We start from the raw sequence: 16,681 nt of genomic DNA on the forward strand, positions 1-16,681 counted from the left end.
TCCCAACATCCTCTCTCAGCGGAAAGCCATTCCCCCTTGTCCTGTCACCCCATTGTGATGCCACCAGCCAGGGGGATGTGAGCTCCCTTCCCCACGTCCCACGTGCCACACAGAGGGGATCCCTGTGGGTTGGGGGTTCCCAGCCCCGTGGGGCAGGAGCAGGCACTGACGGGGACACGCCCGGCAGGCTCGGATGCCATCATCCGGCAGCACAAGGCCGCCTGCCTGCGGATCACGGCCCTGCTGGCCTGCAAGGAGCTGCTGTGGATCGGGACCAGCGCCGGCGTGGTGCTCACGCTGGCCGTGCCCCCCAAGGCGGCCCCCACGCTGGTGGGGCTGTCCCAGGGCCACACGGGCCACGTGCGCTTCCTGACGGCCATCGAGCTGCCCGACGGCCTGGACGTGCTCTTCCCGCTGCCCAGGGACACCGGTACGTGGGGTGGCCGCTGTGTCCCCTCCTGGCACCGCCCGGGAGCAGGGCACGGCGTTGGTGGGGCTGGGAATGAAATGTCAGAGTGAGTCCCTGTTCCACTCCTGCCTTGTCCAAATCCAGGGTGAAAAACCAGCAGTGGAGGGCGGGGGAAATTGGGTGCTCAACTGCCCTCTGCCAGCATGGGCAACCCCAAATTTCCCAGGGAGACCCAAATTCCCAGCTCTGAAGCGGGGCTGGCATGGGGAGGAGGAGAAGATGGGATGGGAGCTGCCAGTTTTAATGGAGGAGCTGATTTGGGGGGCCAGGGAGGGGCTGTTGGGATGAGAGGAGGTTTTTGGGATGTGGTGCCTGGGAAGGCGGTGGAGAGCTGATGCTGAGGAGTTCTGGTGGGGACCGGGGCAGCGGTGGGCACACAGGTGACAGCGTCTGGGGGGCTCTGCGCCGTGCAGGGGCCGAGAAGCCGAGCGAGGCGGAGAAGCGAGACCCGTCGCGTCCCCGCGCCCCCGCCCTGGCGCTGTCCAAGCCCAAGATGTTGGTGATCAGCGGCGGCGACGGCTACGAGGATTTCCGGCTGACCAGCAGCAGCGAGACCGTGGGCAGGGACGACAGCACCAACCACCTGCTGCTCTGGAGAGCGTGACCTGCCCGGGCCTGTGTGCAGAGGGGGGTCCCGGCCCCCTCCCCAGCGCCCCCCGCCCCAGCACCTCTCATCTCCGACCCGGCTGCTCTCTGTGTGCTCGGGGCTGGGGGGATGAGCCCCGCTGCCCCCGCCGCCCCCCGGACTCGGGGGGCACCCGCAGCGCTTGGGGGGCTCCAGAGGATGGGGAGGGGGCGGGGGTTCGCTCGGGAAGGCGCTGCGGAGGAGGATGAGGAGGATGAGGAGGGTACCGAGCATCCCTGGGGAGCGGCCGGAGGATGCCCGACAGCCAGGATCCTGCCTTGCTCTCCGGTTTTGTGTGTGCCTGCTTCACGGGGCGGGGGGCGCCGCCCCCCCGGCCCCCGGGACCCCCGGCCACGCCGCGGGACCAGCCCAGGGACAATCCCGATCCCGATCCCGATCCCAGTCTGCCCGCGGCGCCCCCCCGGCCCGGGCCTCCCGCTAACCCGCTCGCTCCATCGCCAGCACCCAGACAGCTCTGTTCGTTTGTTCGTTTGTTTTAAATATATATATATATTATATATATATAAACATCCTTATTTATTTGGGGTTCGGGGAGGGCTCAGGGGCCTCATCACTGCGCTGCCAGCCCTGAGGGGTTAAAGCTTCCCGGAGTGAGCATCGCCCCGAGGGAGAGCCCGACCCCGCTGGAGGGGGGAGCTGGTGGAGGGGAGGAGGGAAGGAAATTGGAGTTCCCCCCCTCCTTCTCTGTGATTCCCAGCGGGATTGTGCTGCCTGAAGGCGCTGCTGCCGTGTGAAGCGTCTCTGGATGAGAGCAATCATCTTCAGCCACCAGGGCTGGCCCCCCACCCTTACAATGTGGGGCACCCTAAAAACGAGACTGTGCTGGACCAGCCCTGCCCCCTGTGCCCTTTTCCTCCCCGATTTTCCTGCTTTCACCCCAGGATCCAGGCGAGATCCGTGCTCCCAGACTGGGACACTCTGTTGTCCCCATGGGAGACGTGACAAGCGTGGTGGCAGGGATGAATCAGGGTGTCCCCAAGCCCACACAGCTGGGTGAGTGACAGCGATGCTGCCATCCCACATGGAGCCGTCCGTCTGTCCGTCAGCGGGGTGAGTGGGCGTGGGCCATATTTGGGACCATGAGGATATTTTGGGAAAGGGGTGGGGGGGGCATTTCGGTCACTTGGGGGCTCTTTGTTATTAAAGGTCACCCGTGGCAGAACGATCCCAGCGTGGTCTCGTCCTTCACCTCGGGATGGGGAGGCAGGGACAGGGTGAGGAGGGGCACGGCTCCCACCACCCACCGGTGTCACTGGGAATGTCACCGACCGATGCCACTGGCGATGAAGACTCCGGTGGGAGGAAGAAACCGTTTCCAGCACCGGGCTGCAGTTATTCTTTCCTGGAAAACCCTGAGGGGGATATCAGGATATCCATCCCGTGTGCCACAGGACACCGGGACATGGCACTGCCCGGGTGGACAAACAGCCCAACAGGGGACACCGGGTCGTCCTGGGGAAAACCGAGAGGAACAGAAGGGGGCCTGACGGAAACCAGGTGTCCCCACTGTGTCCCCGAGGGAACAGGACAAGGTGCGCTGTAGGACAGGCAGGAAAGCGGGCCGCAGCCCTCAGGGATGCACCATGCGAGCCCACATGGGGAAGAAAACAAAACCAACCCTTTTCCTTGTTAATTTAAGTTCCTGCTGTGCCGGTAACACTCACCCCGCTCCGGTCGTTCCCGTTTTCCCCGCAGGTGGGACAAAGCCCATCCCAAATCCCGCAGTCCCCGGCCGCGATCCGCGATTCCCGCAGTCCCCGCCGCGGCCGGGAGGTGGCGCTGCTGTGAGGGCAGAGGGGCGTGGCCTCTCCGCGTGACGTCACGGAGCGGGGCGGGGCTAGCGAGCCGCGCGCCCGCGGGTTCATTCATACGGAGGAGGCGGGAGCGACGGGGCCGCCCGGGGGGAGCCCGGGGGCTCCGCGGCGGGGACAGGTAGGGGACACCCCCGGGACACCCCCGGGACAGGGACCCCCCTGTGCCCGGGGAACGCTCGGGATATTCCCCTTTAAAGGCCAATCCCCCCTGCGGGCTCTGGGGTTGGCGTTCCCGCACCTTTGGCCTGTGCCAGGAGGGGGGTGCGGTGCTTTTTGGGGTGCTCGAGTCTCGCTTGGCGCGGTGTTTTTGTCTCGTTTTATCCCTAAGGCATTTGGGGAGCCCCGCCGGGAGTGGGGGAGCCCCGCGGGTCCGGGAGGCTGCGGCTGCCGCAGCGCCAAAGTAGGTTAAAATAAGGGGTGGAGAGGAGGAAAAGTAGGTTAAGGAATACTCAGCTGGGAAAAAAGGTGTCGGGTCTCTCTCCTTTTTCTTTTTTTCCCCTTTTTTATTTTTTGCCGGAGCTGGAAAATGCCAGGGCTCGGAGCCAAGGGGCCGGGATGCTGCGGGATGCTGCGGGGCCGGGACGTGCCGCTGCCGGGGCCGAGCGCCGCCCCAGCGCTCCCCGGGGATGCTTTGACTTTAATTCTGGAATTTTGTGGCGTCCCGGTCGTTTCCACCGCTCCCCCGGGAGTGCGATATGCCGAGTTTCGCTCCATCTGCCGGACAATCCCTCCTTGTCCCGGGCAGTCTCCAGCAGCCGCTCCCCGAAGTTTTCCCGAACAGTTGCTCCTCTTTCCCTCCGTTTGTCGCAGGAGCTGAAACCCTGTTCCCCCTCGGGGAGGGGAAGCCCTGGCTGGAATCCCGGCGGGCAGCTTTGGGTTACGGATTCCATTACGGGGAGCTGGGAATGCACGGCTCATGCGATCCGGAGGGGTCTGGGGAGGCTTCCAACGCCGAGTCTCCTCTTCTGCTGTGTTGGCATTGGTGCAGAGGTCAGGTGGGCTTCGGGGCTTGGAGTGTCCCCAAAAACAGCCGGCTCTGGCGCCGTGGGGTTGTATTCTGTCGGTTTGAGGAGTGTGTCAGGGCACCTGGGGATTTGTGCCTGCATACCCCATCCCCACTTGGGATGGCCCCAAAAAGCGGGTGCTGAGCCCTGGGCAAAGCTCCAGTGCCAAGCAGGAGCTGGCACCCTCTGCTCCCTGCAGCTCCTGCATCCCTGTAGCAGCGTTTTGTTCATCTGAGGGATGCCCTTAATCCCTGGATTAAGCTTGGCCTCAAATCAGCTTTACCCCCGCTCCTGGTGGTGTTTAGATCCAGTTATGCTGATCTGGAATGCTGGTGGTCCCTCAGCCACGGTGGGACCTTCCTGTCCCCTCCTGAGGCCATTTCTTCCCCAGACATCTCAGTTTGGGAGGAAACTGGAATACAGAGGATGCTCATTTTGGGTCCTGCTCATTTTTGGGTCCTGCTCATTTTGAGGGTCCCAACCCACATCCTATAAACACCCAGCTCACCCCCAGGACCCCCCTCATGTGGAATTAGCTGCATCTCACCGTGGTGCTGGCCACTAATTAGGAGAAACTCGTCAGGCCCAGGCTGTAATGAGGCTCTGCCAGGGCTCTCACAGGACCGTGACAACCTGGGGGGAATTTCCATGAGGGCGGCAGGATTTCCACGAGGGCAGCAGGGTTTCCACGAGGGTGGCAGGATTTCCATGAGGGCGGCAGGATTTCCATGCGGAGGCTGGATCCGGGTTTGGGTTATTATTTATTTTTTCCTTCCTTCCTCTGTGCTCTCAGCATAGATTTTAATTTTAGCAACCAATTGCTGAGCTCGAAGAGGGGGGATGAGGCTCTGGGAAACACCTCTTGTTTTGTTCGAGTTGTTATTTAAATATTTTTTAATTGGTTTTAGTGACTTCATTTCCTTGTGACCGATGCAAAAGGATTTCCTCCGGAGCAGGAAAAAAACCTTTCTTTAACTTGGTTTAGCATCATCTGCTCCTTGCATCAATGGTCTGAGGTTGGTCCCTCTCCAGTTTGGGATGATCTCCGAGGGAAGGGGTGATGCTGGCCATTCCATAAAATCTCTGAAACAACTTTCTGGGGAATGGTTCGGGAGTGGTCAGGTTAGGCAGCATCCCTAAATACCCCTGCATCAGCAGTAGGGGTATTTAGGGATGAAAGGGAGAAAAGGGGCCCCCAAATTACTTCTCCAGTGGGGCTTTCCCTGGATGATGACTCTGTTGCTCCTCCTTGGGCAGGTCTCTCCAAGGTGATGAAGATGAGCAGGTGATGAAGAGGAGTGGGATGCACTGGTGGCTTGTCACCGTCCTAGGGGTGAGTACGGCCTCGTCTGTCCCATCTCATCCCATCCCTCTGTTTCTCTGATGCTCCACCACCACCCCATCACCACACAGGACGCGGGGATGGGTTTGCATCTGTCCTGGTGCATCCTGTGAGTTCATACCCTCACCCCTCATCCCTCACGTGTCACCGTTCCACCGGAGCCCGATCGGGGGCTGCTCTGAGCGCTCCGATGCCCCGCAGGTGCTGAGCCCGATCGGGGGCTGCTCTGAGCGCTCTGATCCCCCGCAGGTGCTGAGCGGACCTGCCCGGAGCAGCGCCGGGAGCTGCAGCGCCCCGGAGCCGGGCACGGCGGGATGCCCGCCCGGAGAGGAGCCCAGCGGGGTGAGCTCAGCCCAGCAGCGTTAAACCAGCCCAGCTGTGGCTATGGCAGGCACGGCTCACCCCCTGTCTCTGCCCCACCGCAGGATCCGTCGGGGTCGTGCCGAGCTTGTCCCCCCGGCACCTTCTCTCTGGGGGCTGCGTCCTGCGCCGCTCACACGCAGTGCCGGGCCGGGAACAGGGTGCTGGTGGCAGCGGGGACGGCGGCGAGCGACAGCCGCTGCGGAGCCTGCCTGCCGGGGTGAGCCCAGCCCGGACACCGGCCCAGCCCGGGACACCGAGCCCAGCCCGGACACCGGCCCAGCCCCAGCCCCGCCCCAGCTCCGGCCGTGTCCTGACCCTCGTGTCCCGCCCCACAGGTTCCACAGCCCCGGAGGGGACAGGGAGCCCCGGGGCCGGTGCCTGCCCTGCGCCACTGCGCCCCACAGCACCCCGGGCTGCCCAGGTGGGTGCTGCTGCCAGGGGTGTGTGTCCCCCTTGGGGTGTCCTGGCAGCTGAGGACACCTCTGCTCCCAACACAAGCGGCTTCTGCTTCCCCGTGGAAATGGGGTTTAATCGCAATAATGCCAGCAAAGCCCCCGTGTGAGGCTGATCCCTGTTTCCCTGCAGGCCGGCGGCGAGCCCGCAGCCCCGAGATGCCGGGCAGGACACCGGGCACCAACGGGACACGCGTGACCCTGCTGGGTGAGGAGGAGGAGGAGGCGGCAGCAGCGCAGGCGGCCGTGCTCACCATCGTCCCGGTCTTCTGTGCCATGGGCTTGCTGGGAATCCTGGTGTGCAACCTGCTGAAGAAGAAGGGTTATCACTGCACCGCCAGCAAGGAGCCCCAGCCTGCCGGCACCGGTGAACCCTGCTGATCCCACACCCATCTCATCTTGCTCAAACCGTTCCTGTGGTTTCTTGTCCTTGTCCCAGGGCATCCTGTGTGTCCTTGGCGTGCCTTGTCCCCCATCACCGAGTATTCCCTAACTTCTGCTTCCAGGTGCCAGCTCCATCTACCAGCTGGAGGATGCCAACGAGGACACCATCGGGGTGCTGGTGCGGCTGATCACCGAGAAGAAAGGTCAGGGGGTCCCTGGGAAGGGGGAGGAGGGCGTGACCTGGGCCGGAGCCCCGTGACCCCCAGATCCTCGGTGTCACACACAGAAAACGCAGCGGCGCTGGAGGAGCTGCTGAAGGAGCACCAGAGGCAGCAGCTGATGCCACCGAGCTGTGCCCCCCTCAATAAGTAAGAGTCTGCCCTGAGCACCCCCCGTGGTGGGAGCGCTCCCACCATGCTGATGGCATTCCCCCCTCCCCAGGCTGCACCTCCTGCCTCAGTTTCCCCCCGCCTGCCACCACCAGCAGCACCTGCACACAGTGCAGGGCCCGGCCCCGTGTGCCCGCTGTGACCACAAGTGGCCCGAGGTGCTGCCACCGCTCAGTGCCACCAAAGCCCCCAAAGCCGGAGCTCATCCCGGCGAGGTGACCATCCTCTCCATCGGCAGGTAGGCAGGGACAGCCCCTGGCGTGTGTGCCCTCTGCAGGGGGCCAGGCTGACGCGGTGCTCCCCGACAGGTTCCGGGTGTCCCGGATCCCGGAGCTGAGGAGCGAGGCCGGGGGGAGCCCCTCCGCGGTGCCCTCCCCGCTGGCAGCGGGATGTGACCCGTGATGGGACGGCACCAAGGGCCCCACCAGGTGAGGGGCAGAGGGGCTCTGAAGGCGGGGAAACGGAGCATTAACAGTGTGGGGACACAGCGTGGGGACAGCGAGGCAGGCGGCAGGGTGTCCCCGGCTGCAGGGTGCTGGCAGGGCCTGGCACGGGCTGGCACTGGCACGGCCGGGGGCTGCTCCCTGACTCATGGGCAGCTGCAGGGGCTCACGTGCCCTCGCTCCCGTCCCCGTGTCCTCCTCCAGCAGCGCTGCTGCTGCTGTGACCGTCCAGCTCTGGGCCCCTCCCGACATGGAGGGGCTGGAGCTCCAGGAGAGGCTGAGGGAGCTGGGAAAGGGCTCAGCCTGGAGGAGGGGAAACCTGTGGCTCTGCTCCCAGGGAACAGGGACAGGACAAGGGGAAACAGCCCCAGCAAACAGTGCCAGGGGAGGTTCGGGGTGGGTAGTGACAGCCATAGATGGGTGACAGTGAGTGGCCCCTGCCACCCTGGGTGGTGCAAAGGGGCCAATCCAAGCTCACTTGTGGTCCATCCCTTGTCCTCCACAGCAGGCATCTGGCCTGGGGGCTGCCTCGGGGGTTGGTGACTGTTGTTATCATATTTCTAAAGTCCCGTACCTTCTCGGTGATATTCCTTGGGGGCAGTTCTTCACAGCACAGATTCCTTCTTCCTCAGCCTGCTGCTGCCTCTCAGTCAGAGCTCCCTCCAGGCTGTCCCTGCCTGGCCAAGCCCAGCCCCTTTTATCCCAGTTACCTTCACTGGCCACAGCTGCAGCCCAATGAAGGACATCACAGCTGCAGCCCATCAAGAACAACGGGGGCTCATCAGGGCAAGGCCTAGACACAGATATTATACAGATATTCAAATACAATACAGATATTTTACTAGGACTCCCACTATAGGTGACAGCCACAAAGACCCCGTGGAGGGGTGGAGGACACCGGGTGCTGTGTGAAGGCCAGTCCTGCTCAGAGCTGCCAGGTGCTGGAGGTGGCAGCTCAGCTCCTGCTCCTCCACCGAGGTGTCCAAGGGCAGCACAGCAAATCCAGCATCTCGCTCAGCTGGTGACAAGGATTCTCTGTCCCTGAGGCCCGGTGGTGGCCACAGCGTGGTGGCCTCATAGAAGGTGACTCCAGGAGCTGCGATGCCAGGGGTGGTGGCCACAGGAATCATCATCTCTGGGAACCATGATGCCACCACACAGCTCCACTGGAAGCACAGAGGGCACTGGATGCCATTTCGTGGTCACCTTCTGGGTCTGTTGAACTCTCCAGGACCATCATGAACTGCTGATTTCCCTGCATCACCTGGTGCCAGTGCTCAGCATGGCAGGACAATGAATCACTGGATCACCGAGTGACTCCTCCCTTGCCAAGAGCCCAGCTGGGGCATGGATTGCTGGTCTCCTGCATCCATCCATCCATCCTCTCTCCAACGTCCCAGTTCAGGAGCACACGGTGGTGATGCTCACCATGCAGATGACACATTTCCCGTTCCATAGGAATTGCTTCTGTGGGATCACACTGGCTTGGCCCTGTTGGGATCACTGGGATAACCCACCCAAGGTTGAGTTGGAGACCATCAGCCTCAACCATCAACCCAAAAAAGGGTTTATGGCCGGTCCCATTCACCTCCCCACGACACCACCGTGCCAAAAAACCCACCACCAAACCCTCTCGGGCTCTTTTATTTATTTATTTAATTTTTTTTTGGAAACATTTTAATAGTTATCGAATGTTCTACATCTTACAGTAAATATCATACAGTTACAAACTCTTGGCTGAAATCTGTCAGGGAGATCACGACCTGATCTTCAGAACCAAAACCAGAACAGAAAACAAACGGGAAAACAACCCCAAATTTACACTTCAGATGGACAAACTGAGGCTGTGGGGCTCTCCAGGGCATCTCCAAGGCCATGTTCCCTACACACCTGTGAGATGTAGACTTGGAAGACGTGGTTACTCTTGGGTTTAAATTTTTTTTTTGTTGCTGTTCTTTCAGGGAATAATTTTTTTTTTTTTGGTATTTATTTTTATTTAAGAGGTCCAATAATACTTAAAAATGAGCTGGTCTGGTGGTTGAAATCAATTTAAAATGAATTACATAGAAAGAGGGGTGGGAGCCTGGTGTGGGTCGAGGCCGTGTTGTGGGAATGGGAGGGTTTGGGTGTGATCCTGCACCTTGCCATGCTTCCCTACAACTCCCTCCCCTGGCCCTGAACCCCTCTTCCCCCTGGAAAATTCCATCTCTTGCAGGAGGATGCAGGGAGGCTGCAGGTGGCCACGTTGCATCAAGATTATTCCCTACAAGCAGCACAGTCGAGCGTTTCCAAATGGGAATCGCTCCTGTCAAACCACAAATTCTGCTATTCCTGCCCTGCAAACATGCCCACAAGTTCTTTCACCTGATTGCCAGAGAATCTCCAAGTGCCATGGTGCAAGGAATGCCTTTTGCAAGATTTCCTCCCTCCCAAGCTCCCTCACAGGCTTTATTTTCTTTTTTTTTTTTCCCCTAAGGGAATGCTAACACACAGCAGAGAAAATATTTGGAAGCTGATCCTGGCTTGGGAGCAAAGTGAAGGGAAGATGGGCAGAGGGTCACCACAGCTGGAGGGCCTGAAAATATTGGCAATTAAAAAAAAAAAAAAGCCCAAATCAAAAATAAGGCCAAATCAAAAATACCTGGATTTATGGGTATCCAGCAGCTCTTATTGCTATTGTTGGCTGGTTGGATTTTACCAAAAATAAAGCCTCAGATGTTGTTTTCCACCCTGCTGAAAAGCCAGGATCCCATTTGATGCTCTCCAGCTGGGAACCACATCATCCCCACGTTCCCAGAGGGGATGGCAAAGAGTCAGGGGGTCTCTCTGGGAAGGACCAGATTCAGGGGGATGCTGGGGGCTGGAGGAAAACCTGATGCTCTGAACGTCCCTCATTAAAACAAACCCCTTAAATAACATTTCCTGGGAATTACATCCCAAAACTGAAACCATGCTGAACTGAGTGATTTATTATTCATAAAATGCAGTAGCAAATCCTTGCCTGGAGGGTTCAGCCACTTGGAGGCATGATGGCCTCAGGCTTCAAGGGGCTCCTGGGCTTTGGGGGTCACCACCACCACTAAAATCCTATTTTTCCCCCCAAATCTTGCATTGCAGATTGTGTTTTGAAGTAAAGGTAAGGCCTGGGATGGGTTAATGGTTCAGAGTTATTTTCCCTTCCTCTTTAGCTGGAATTTTAATCTCAGACACTTCAGTGGCTGCTGAGGATGGTTTAACCCCTCCTGCTCTTTCCCACTGATGCCCAGAGTGATCCTTCACTGTGGAAATCCCTTAACCAACATCAGCAAAGCTTTGCTGGAATGAAATATCTGAGAAGCTGGTGGCTCCATCAGTGTCCCCCATTGTGACCTTCCCAGGACCCTCAGTTAAGCCAAGACTTGACCAAGGGAAGGGCTTGGGACCAAGGGAAGGGCAGGGAGCATCTCCCCACCTTGGGAAGGAGCCACCCAAGCCTGGCACTGTGTGGTGGCCCTGGTTCCACACAGTGGCTCAAGGCTGGTTACCAAATGTCCTCACTGAAGCCTCTGGCCCAACAGGTGGCAAATATTTCACCACTCCACGCTTTGGTTAATGAGTATTTCTGCCTGGGAATAATGGGATGAGGAGCTCTGGATCTGCTGTTGATCCAAGCAAAGGAATTAAAACCCAACTGCCCTGTGTCAGTGGGAACACTGGGTGATCCACCACGCTCCACTCCTGGGGCTTTCTCCCCACCTTTCATGTTTCTTTTCCTTCCAGGAGAAAGCCCAACATCTCCTTTCCACACCCAGGTCCGAATTTTAGGAGTGGTTCCCAAAGTGGTGTCTGGGACAGTGGTGGGATGGTGTCTGCTGGTTCAGGTTGTTTGCAGAGCCCAGGCTGGGATCCCAAAGCTCAGGGACCCCACAAACCAGACTGCCACTATGCTGGGAGACCTGGCTCAATGCTGACAGACAGCTCCTGGTGTGTAACACAAACATGAGAGGGGGAAAAGGGATCTCAGAACTCTTCAATTCTTAGGATCTGGGGTTTTTTTGGCCCAGGTTTAACTGCAATGTGCTACAAACAGTGCAAGGATGATGTGTTGGTGTTATTTCCCAAGGTCTGTTGCTCTTTACTAATCAAGCCAAATAGGGAATCTACTGATGATTGGCTCCTTTGCTCTTTTTTCCTTCTCCTTTCCCTCAATACCACCCCAAAGTGCAGCCCAAGGGTGCCCCTTCCCCACCCCACAGCACAGTCTTCCCCCACTTTGTTCCTCTCAAGGCTGAGGAGATCAACCAGAGCTTTGCTCTAGATTTCCTTCAAAACCAGCAGAATCAACCAAATCGCCCCCAAACAGAAGCACCAACACCCAACCTGACAAACTCCTGGGACCAGCCAGTGGGAGGGAAAATCCTCCTGGGATCCCTAGGCTTGTTACTCCCCACCTGCCCCATGCCCAAGGGAAGGAGCTCCAGGAGCAGAAGCCACGCTGGGAGACTCCACCGAGAGCATGGAACACTTTTGGCACACTTGAGGCAAAAATCAAAACCCAACCAAGCTTTTGTCTTAAAAAAAAAAAAAAAAAAAACCCAAAAAAGTCCCAAAAACCTTGTTTCTATGCTGGGTTTAGTGACAAGGATTTAAAAACAAACTGGCCACAAGCATTGTCTGCAAATCCAAACTGCCTCTGCTGCCCTCAAGACAACTTATTGCTCTGCTTGGACACCCCGAGGGGGGCTGTCACCAGCTCCCTGTCCCCATGTCCCAGGTAAGCCAAACCCCTCCAAATGACCCTGATGCCCACAGCCTCTGCGTGCCTGGTGTCCCCCACCCTGCTCCATGCCAACTGTGGATCACCTTCCCTGCTGTCACCTCTGCTCAGGTGCCTTCCCGTGAAGGAGGCGACGTGTTTATTGCTATTGCTTCCTCCTCTGCCACCCCTCCAAGCAGAGCAGCCAGACATCCTCCCCGGCCTTTCTCCCTGGTGCTGCTATTTGTGCTTGGGTGAACGTTCCTCCTGGAAGTCTTGGAGCTGCAACCCAAAGAACGGGAGGGGGACACCTCAGCTGCCATGGAGGCAGTGCCAACACCACGGGTGCAAGCTGAAGCCACCCATCTTCCCCTTGCCCTGCCTTGAAGACTCATCTCCATCAACCAGACACCCTCTTTTCCCACACCACCATACTCTGGAGAAGCTCCTCAGACCAAACCCTAAACCTGGATGAGCTCCTCAGACCAAACCTTGAACCTGGAGAAGCTCTTCAGACCAAACCTTAAACTGAGAGAAGCTCCTCAGACCAAGCCCTAAACTGAGAGAAGTTCCTCAGACCAAGCCCTAAACTGAGAGAAGCTCCTCAGACCAAACCCTAAACCTGGATGAGCTCCTCAGACCAAACCCTAAACCTGGATGAGCTCCTCACACCAAACCCTAAACCTGGATGAGCTCCTCAGACCAAACCCTAAACCTGGATGAGCTCCTCACACCAAACCCTAAACTGAGAGAAGTTCCTCAGACCAAACCCTAAACTGAGAGAAGTTCCTCAGACCAAACCTTAAACCTGGATGAACTCCTCAGACCAAACCCTAAACCTGGATGAACTCCTCAGACCAAACCCTAAACCTGGAGGAGCTCCTCAGACCAAACCCTAAACCTGGAGGAGCTCTTAAGACCAAGCCCTAAACTGAGAGAAGCTCCCCAGATCAACCCTTGGACCTGGAGAAGCTCTCCAGATCAATCCTTGGACATGGAGAAGCTCTCCAGCCCAACCTTTGGACATCTCCTTGCTTCCCTCAGCAGCTGCCCAGCACATCTGTGCCTGCAAGCAGCAGCCACGCAAGGAAGGAGCCTCCTTCTCCCCCACACTGCCCCAGGACGTGGCTGAGGGGAGCATCCCGTTCTCCCAAGGGGTTCCAGATGCTCCCAGGGCATGCATCTTCCTGCTGCTCCCTTCCCATCACCCATGATCCGTGTGCCCAGTTGGAAAAAGCAGACCAAAGACCCGCTGGTGACCAGTCCTCGTGCTTCCTAAGACAAGTGTGTTACGTCGCTAATTATATTTATATTCTCTTACTCCTACAAAAAGAAGGGATGAGTTCAGAATTCCACTGCAGATAATGCATTTATAATCTATCACGACAGCTATCTGGAAGACACCAATTTTCTTGTAATATGTTATGAAAGATTGAATAATTTATATTCTTCAACTAAAAATACCCAAACCAAATTGGAATAAGCCTGCCTACCAGCGCTGTGCTTTTCACATAGTACCCTGAACATCAACCACTCTTACTAGCCAAAAAAAATCTAGGCTCTTGTCAACAACAACGACAACAGAAAAAGAACAAAAAGAACCCAAACGAACAAGAAGTGGGGGGATCTTTGCACCACTCAGCTGGGCAATGCTGGAAAAGTGAAGATTCTGAGCTTTCAAATGATAGGACCGAAGAGAGAACTCGACTATTGCTCAGTGTCAGTATGTGTGGTACACAATTCATGTGGGAGGGGGAGGAAGGGGGGAAAAAAAGAGGCAGAAGATTAGAAAAAGCAGCTTTTACAAAAACCACTAAAGAATGCATAAAGTGACCCTTGCACTTTTTTTTTTTCTTTTGTTCTTGCAAACAGACGAGGCGCTGCAGCCCAGCGGCCGCAGCACCGATGTAAGACTTGTGTAGTTGCATACAATGTTTGACTCCGGATCTGGAAGACAGCAAATACATTAAAAACTGGGAGTTAGAAGGATGTTCTCCTCCTCTCTGCACCCCTGCACCACGTGGAGCTGATCCATATGGAATTTAACCATCCCTGTGGGCAATTTGTCAGGCAGGGAGCTGGGAAAGCAGCAGCTCACCCGTGCTATCCAACACAGAGGATTACAAATACGCAGATGAGCTGCTCCCTGCTAATTGCACACCAATTTGGGAGGGGCAGGATTAGCCCGGCGTAATTTGTGTGGCACAGAGAGATTTCAGATAACCCCGGGGCTGGATGGGCTCTCCAAGGGCAGCATCGTGTTCCCATCAGCTGCCTGTGCTGGTAATTGGGCATGATGGGCCAAGGGCTGCAGGAACCAGCAGCTGGGATTTCTGGGATCCCAGGCATGACAGGAACACACAGGCAGTGCACGCAACCCCGGTGCTAATGAACAGCCTGATCTCCCAGCAGGGGAAAGGAAATATTCCAGGGACACAAAGATGGGGAGGGACTCTGCCAGGGAATGCAGTGGGAATGGTTTCAAACCGCCACAGGGCAGGGGTGGATGGGATACCGGGAAGGAACTCCTCCCTGAGAGCCCAGAGAAGCCCCTGGAAGTGCCCGAGGTGGGGCTGGATGGGGTCTGGAGGCAGCACTCACATGGATTGGCCAGTGGTTTACCAGTGTGGAGGTACGTAGCTGTAGGTGGGGGTTCCTTGAGCCCTGTACGTTGGCACGGACACTGGATGTGCTCCGATGGCGGTGTGTTGGGGGGTGGTCAACAAGGTTCCTGCAGGGAAGGGAAACACTTGGCACGGAGCAGAGGAGCTGGCATCCGTGCCTGCAGTGGGGCAGGGATGGCACCAGCTGCCCCCTTTTCCCTTTCCCCTTTTTTCCCTTTCCCCAGGTAATTCTTCTGCCCGCCAGACCCGATTCAAAGGTGTTGGACCCACACGATGGGGATCAGCCAGCACCACAAACAGAATAAGAACACCTGAAGCTCCAGCAGATTTTCCATGCTAGCTCTGGCTCTTAACCTTAAGGGTTTTCCTTGGTTTTTTCCAGTGTTCCTTGTCCCTAAAGACAGGAAGCAAAGCTGGCCACAACCTGCTGATATCTACCTGCTGAAAGCACTGGGACAGCAAATCACTGAAACAAACTGGAAGGGATGAGGGATGAAAAGGGAGATGAGGAAAAAAACTCAACAAAACTCCAGGGAAAATTGAGAGAGAGCCTTTTTTTAAGTCTGCAGTCAGTCAACAGAGGGATTTTAGGTCGGAATTTGTACAGTGCCTTCATGGGGAGGGAGAACATAGCCCTGGACTACTCTGTTCTGGGAGCAACTGGATGCTCAAACCAAATTCTCAGTTTCTGGGTATCTCTCTACAAATGTTATTAATGAAATTCTAAAACATCCCACGTGCATTAATTACATTTATCCACTTCTTAATATAAGCAACAGTAAATCTCTCAGAGTGGTTCTTGTCACATCCAGGCTGCAATATCTCTGCTTGGAATAGGGATTGTGTCCCATTACAGACTCCTATTTCACAGCTAATGCAGATGCAAAAGGATGAATGATGCATTTCTTGGCATAATTCAATATACAATCCCAAGAATTGTTAAGGAGAAAAATACAGGCTTTGAGAAAAAAAAAACAAAACCAAAAACTCTCTTACTTAATGTGCTATTAATTGCAGTTAGAATCTGCATGTAAAATATAGAGGAACAGGGATAGATAAAACAAGGTTAACATTAATTTTGTCAAACAAAAACATGACCATAAGCGTCTTTGAAAAAAGAGCTTGAGGGAAATACAACCACTTGAGGATGAACCAACGTGGTTATTCCTTCAGTTAAGGAACAGACAGAGGAAGGGACAATATATTTAAGGACATAGAAAAATCTATCTAAGGATGCAGGAGTGAGCCAAACCAAAGGTTTCCTCCTCCAAATTGTTAAGGAGAAAAATAAGGCTTTGGAAAACATAAAACCAGCTCCTATCTTACTTAATATGCTATTAATTGCAGTTAGAATCTGCGTGTAAAATGTAGAGGAACTGGGATACATAAAACAAGGTTAACATTCATTTCGTCAAACAAAAACATTCATTTTGTCAAACAAAAACATGACCAAAAGTGTCTTTAAAAGAGGAGCTTGAGGGAAATACAACTACTTGAGGATGAACTAACTTGGTTATTCCTTCACTTAAGGAACAGACAGAGGAAGGGACAATATATTTAAGGACATAGAAAAATCTATCTAAGGATGCAGGAGTGAGCCAAACCAAAGGTCTCCTCTGCTGAGTCAGATGAGGATTTGGGGTAAATGTCTGCGTTTTTGCTGGCACAGGAGCAGCACCCAGCCAGCAAACCCAGCAGGTGAAGCGGGGCAGCACCTGGGGCGCAGGGGGAGTTTTTTGCCCCGTTTGTTTCCTTACCTGCTGACATGGCCATGGTGGTGCCAGCCACCATGCCCATGGCCACGCCGTTGGTGCGCGGCGCGGCCACGGGCGCGGGGTAGATGGCCGAGGGGATGCTGTTGGGCTGCACCACCGTGGTGTGGTGGATGACGTGAGGCTGGGCCGCGTACACGGGCTGGGTGTAATAAGCTCCCTGGTGGAGAAGGGGAAAAAACAAAATCCCATCATTATTCCAGGTTTTTTCCAACCTAAGGAGTTCTCGGCTCTGCAACTCGAG

At 56.1% G+C, this 16,681-nt stretch overlaps 3 protein-coding genes across 9 annotated transcripts in view; 2 read left to right on the forward strand and 1 right to left on the reverse strand.

Annotated features, from left to right (window-relative positions):
* The window catches only part of ARHGEF17 (Rho guanine nucleotide exchange factor 17), a 30,013-nt gene extending 28,391 nt beyond the window's left edge, over nt 1-1,622 (forward strand). For both annotated transcript variants that reach the window (XM_063150232.1, XM_063150233.1), the window contains exons 20-21: nt 188-430; nt 883-1,622. In XM_063150232.1, the coding sequence (XP_063006302.1) occupies nt 188-430; nt 883-1,073 (434 nt within the window). In that variant the 3' untranslated portion in view covers nt 1,074-1,622. The remainder of the gene's footprint in view (nt 1-187; nt 431-882) is intronic.
* Nucleotides 1,623-3,520: 1,898 nt separating this feature from the next.
* RELT (RELT TNF receptor) lies at nt 3,521-7,258 on the forward strand. Its single transcript, XM_063150237.1, is given in 11 exon segments — nt 3,521-3,919; nt 5,191-5,266; nt 5,525-5,617; nt 5,701-5,855; nt 5,974-6,059; nt 6,224-6,457; nt 6,597-6,677; nt 6,761-6,842; nt 6,916-7,101; nt 7,172-7,215; nt 7,218-7,258. Coding segments are annotated over 11 exon segments (1,152 nt in total). The 5' UTR covers nt 3,521-3,845.
* Nucleotides 7,259-8,939: 1,681 nt separating this feature from the next.
* The window catches only part of FAM168A (family with sequence similarity 168 member A), a 123,606-nt gene continuing 115,864 nt past the window's right edge, over nt 8,940-16,681 (reverse strand). For 2 of the 6 annotated variants that reach the window (XM_063150239.1, XM_063150238.1), the window contains exons 7-9: nt 16,423-16,597; nt 14,643-14,772; nt 8,940-13,988 (exon numbers count right to left, since the gene is read on the reverse strand). In XM_063150239.1, the coding sequence (XP_063006309.1) occupies nt 14,660-14,772; nt 16,423-16,597 (288 nt within the window). In that variant the 3' untranslated portion in view covers nt 8,940-13,988; nt 14,643-14,659. The remainder of the gene's footprint in view (nt 13,989-14,642; nt 14,773-16,422; nt 16,598-16,681) is intronic. The other 4 variants (XR_010026884.1, XR_010026883.1, XR_010026886.1 and 1 more) reach the window with 4 other exon arrangements.

This window comes from Melospiza melodia, chromosome 2 (assembly GCF_035770615.1).
Source record: "Melospiza melodia melodia isolate bMelMel2 chromosome 2, bMelMel2.pri, whole genome shotgun sequence".
Classification (NCBI taxonomy): domain Eukaryota; kingdom Metazoa; phylum Chordata; class Aves; order Passeriformes; family Passerellidae; genus Melospiza; species Melospiza melodia.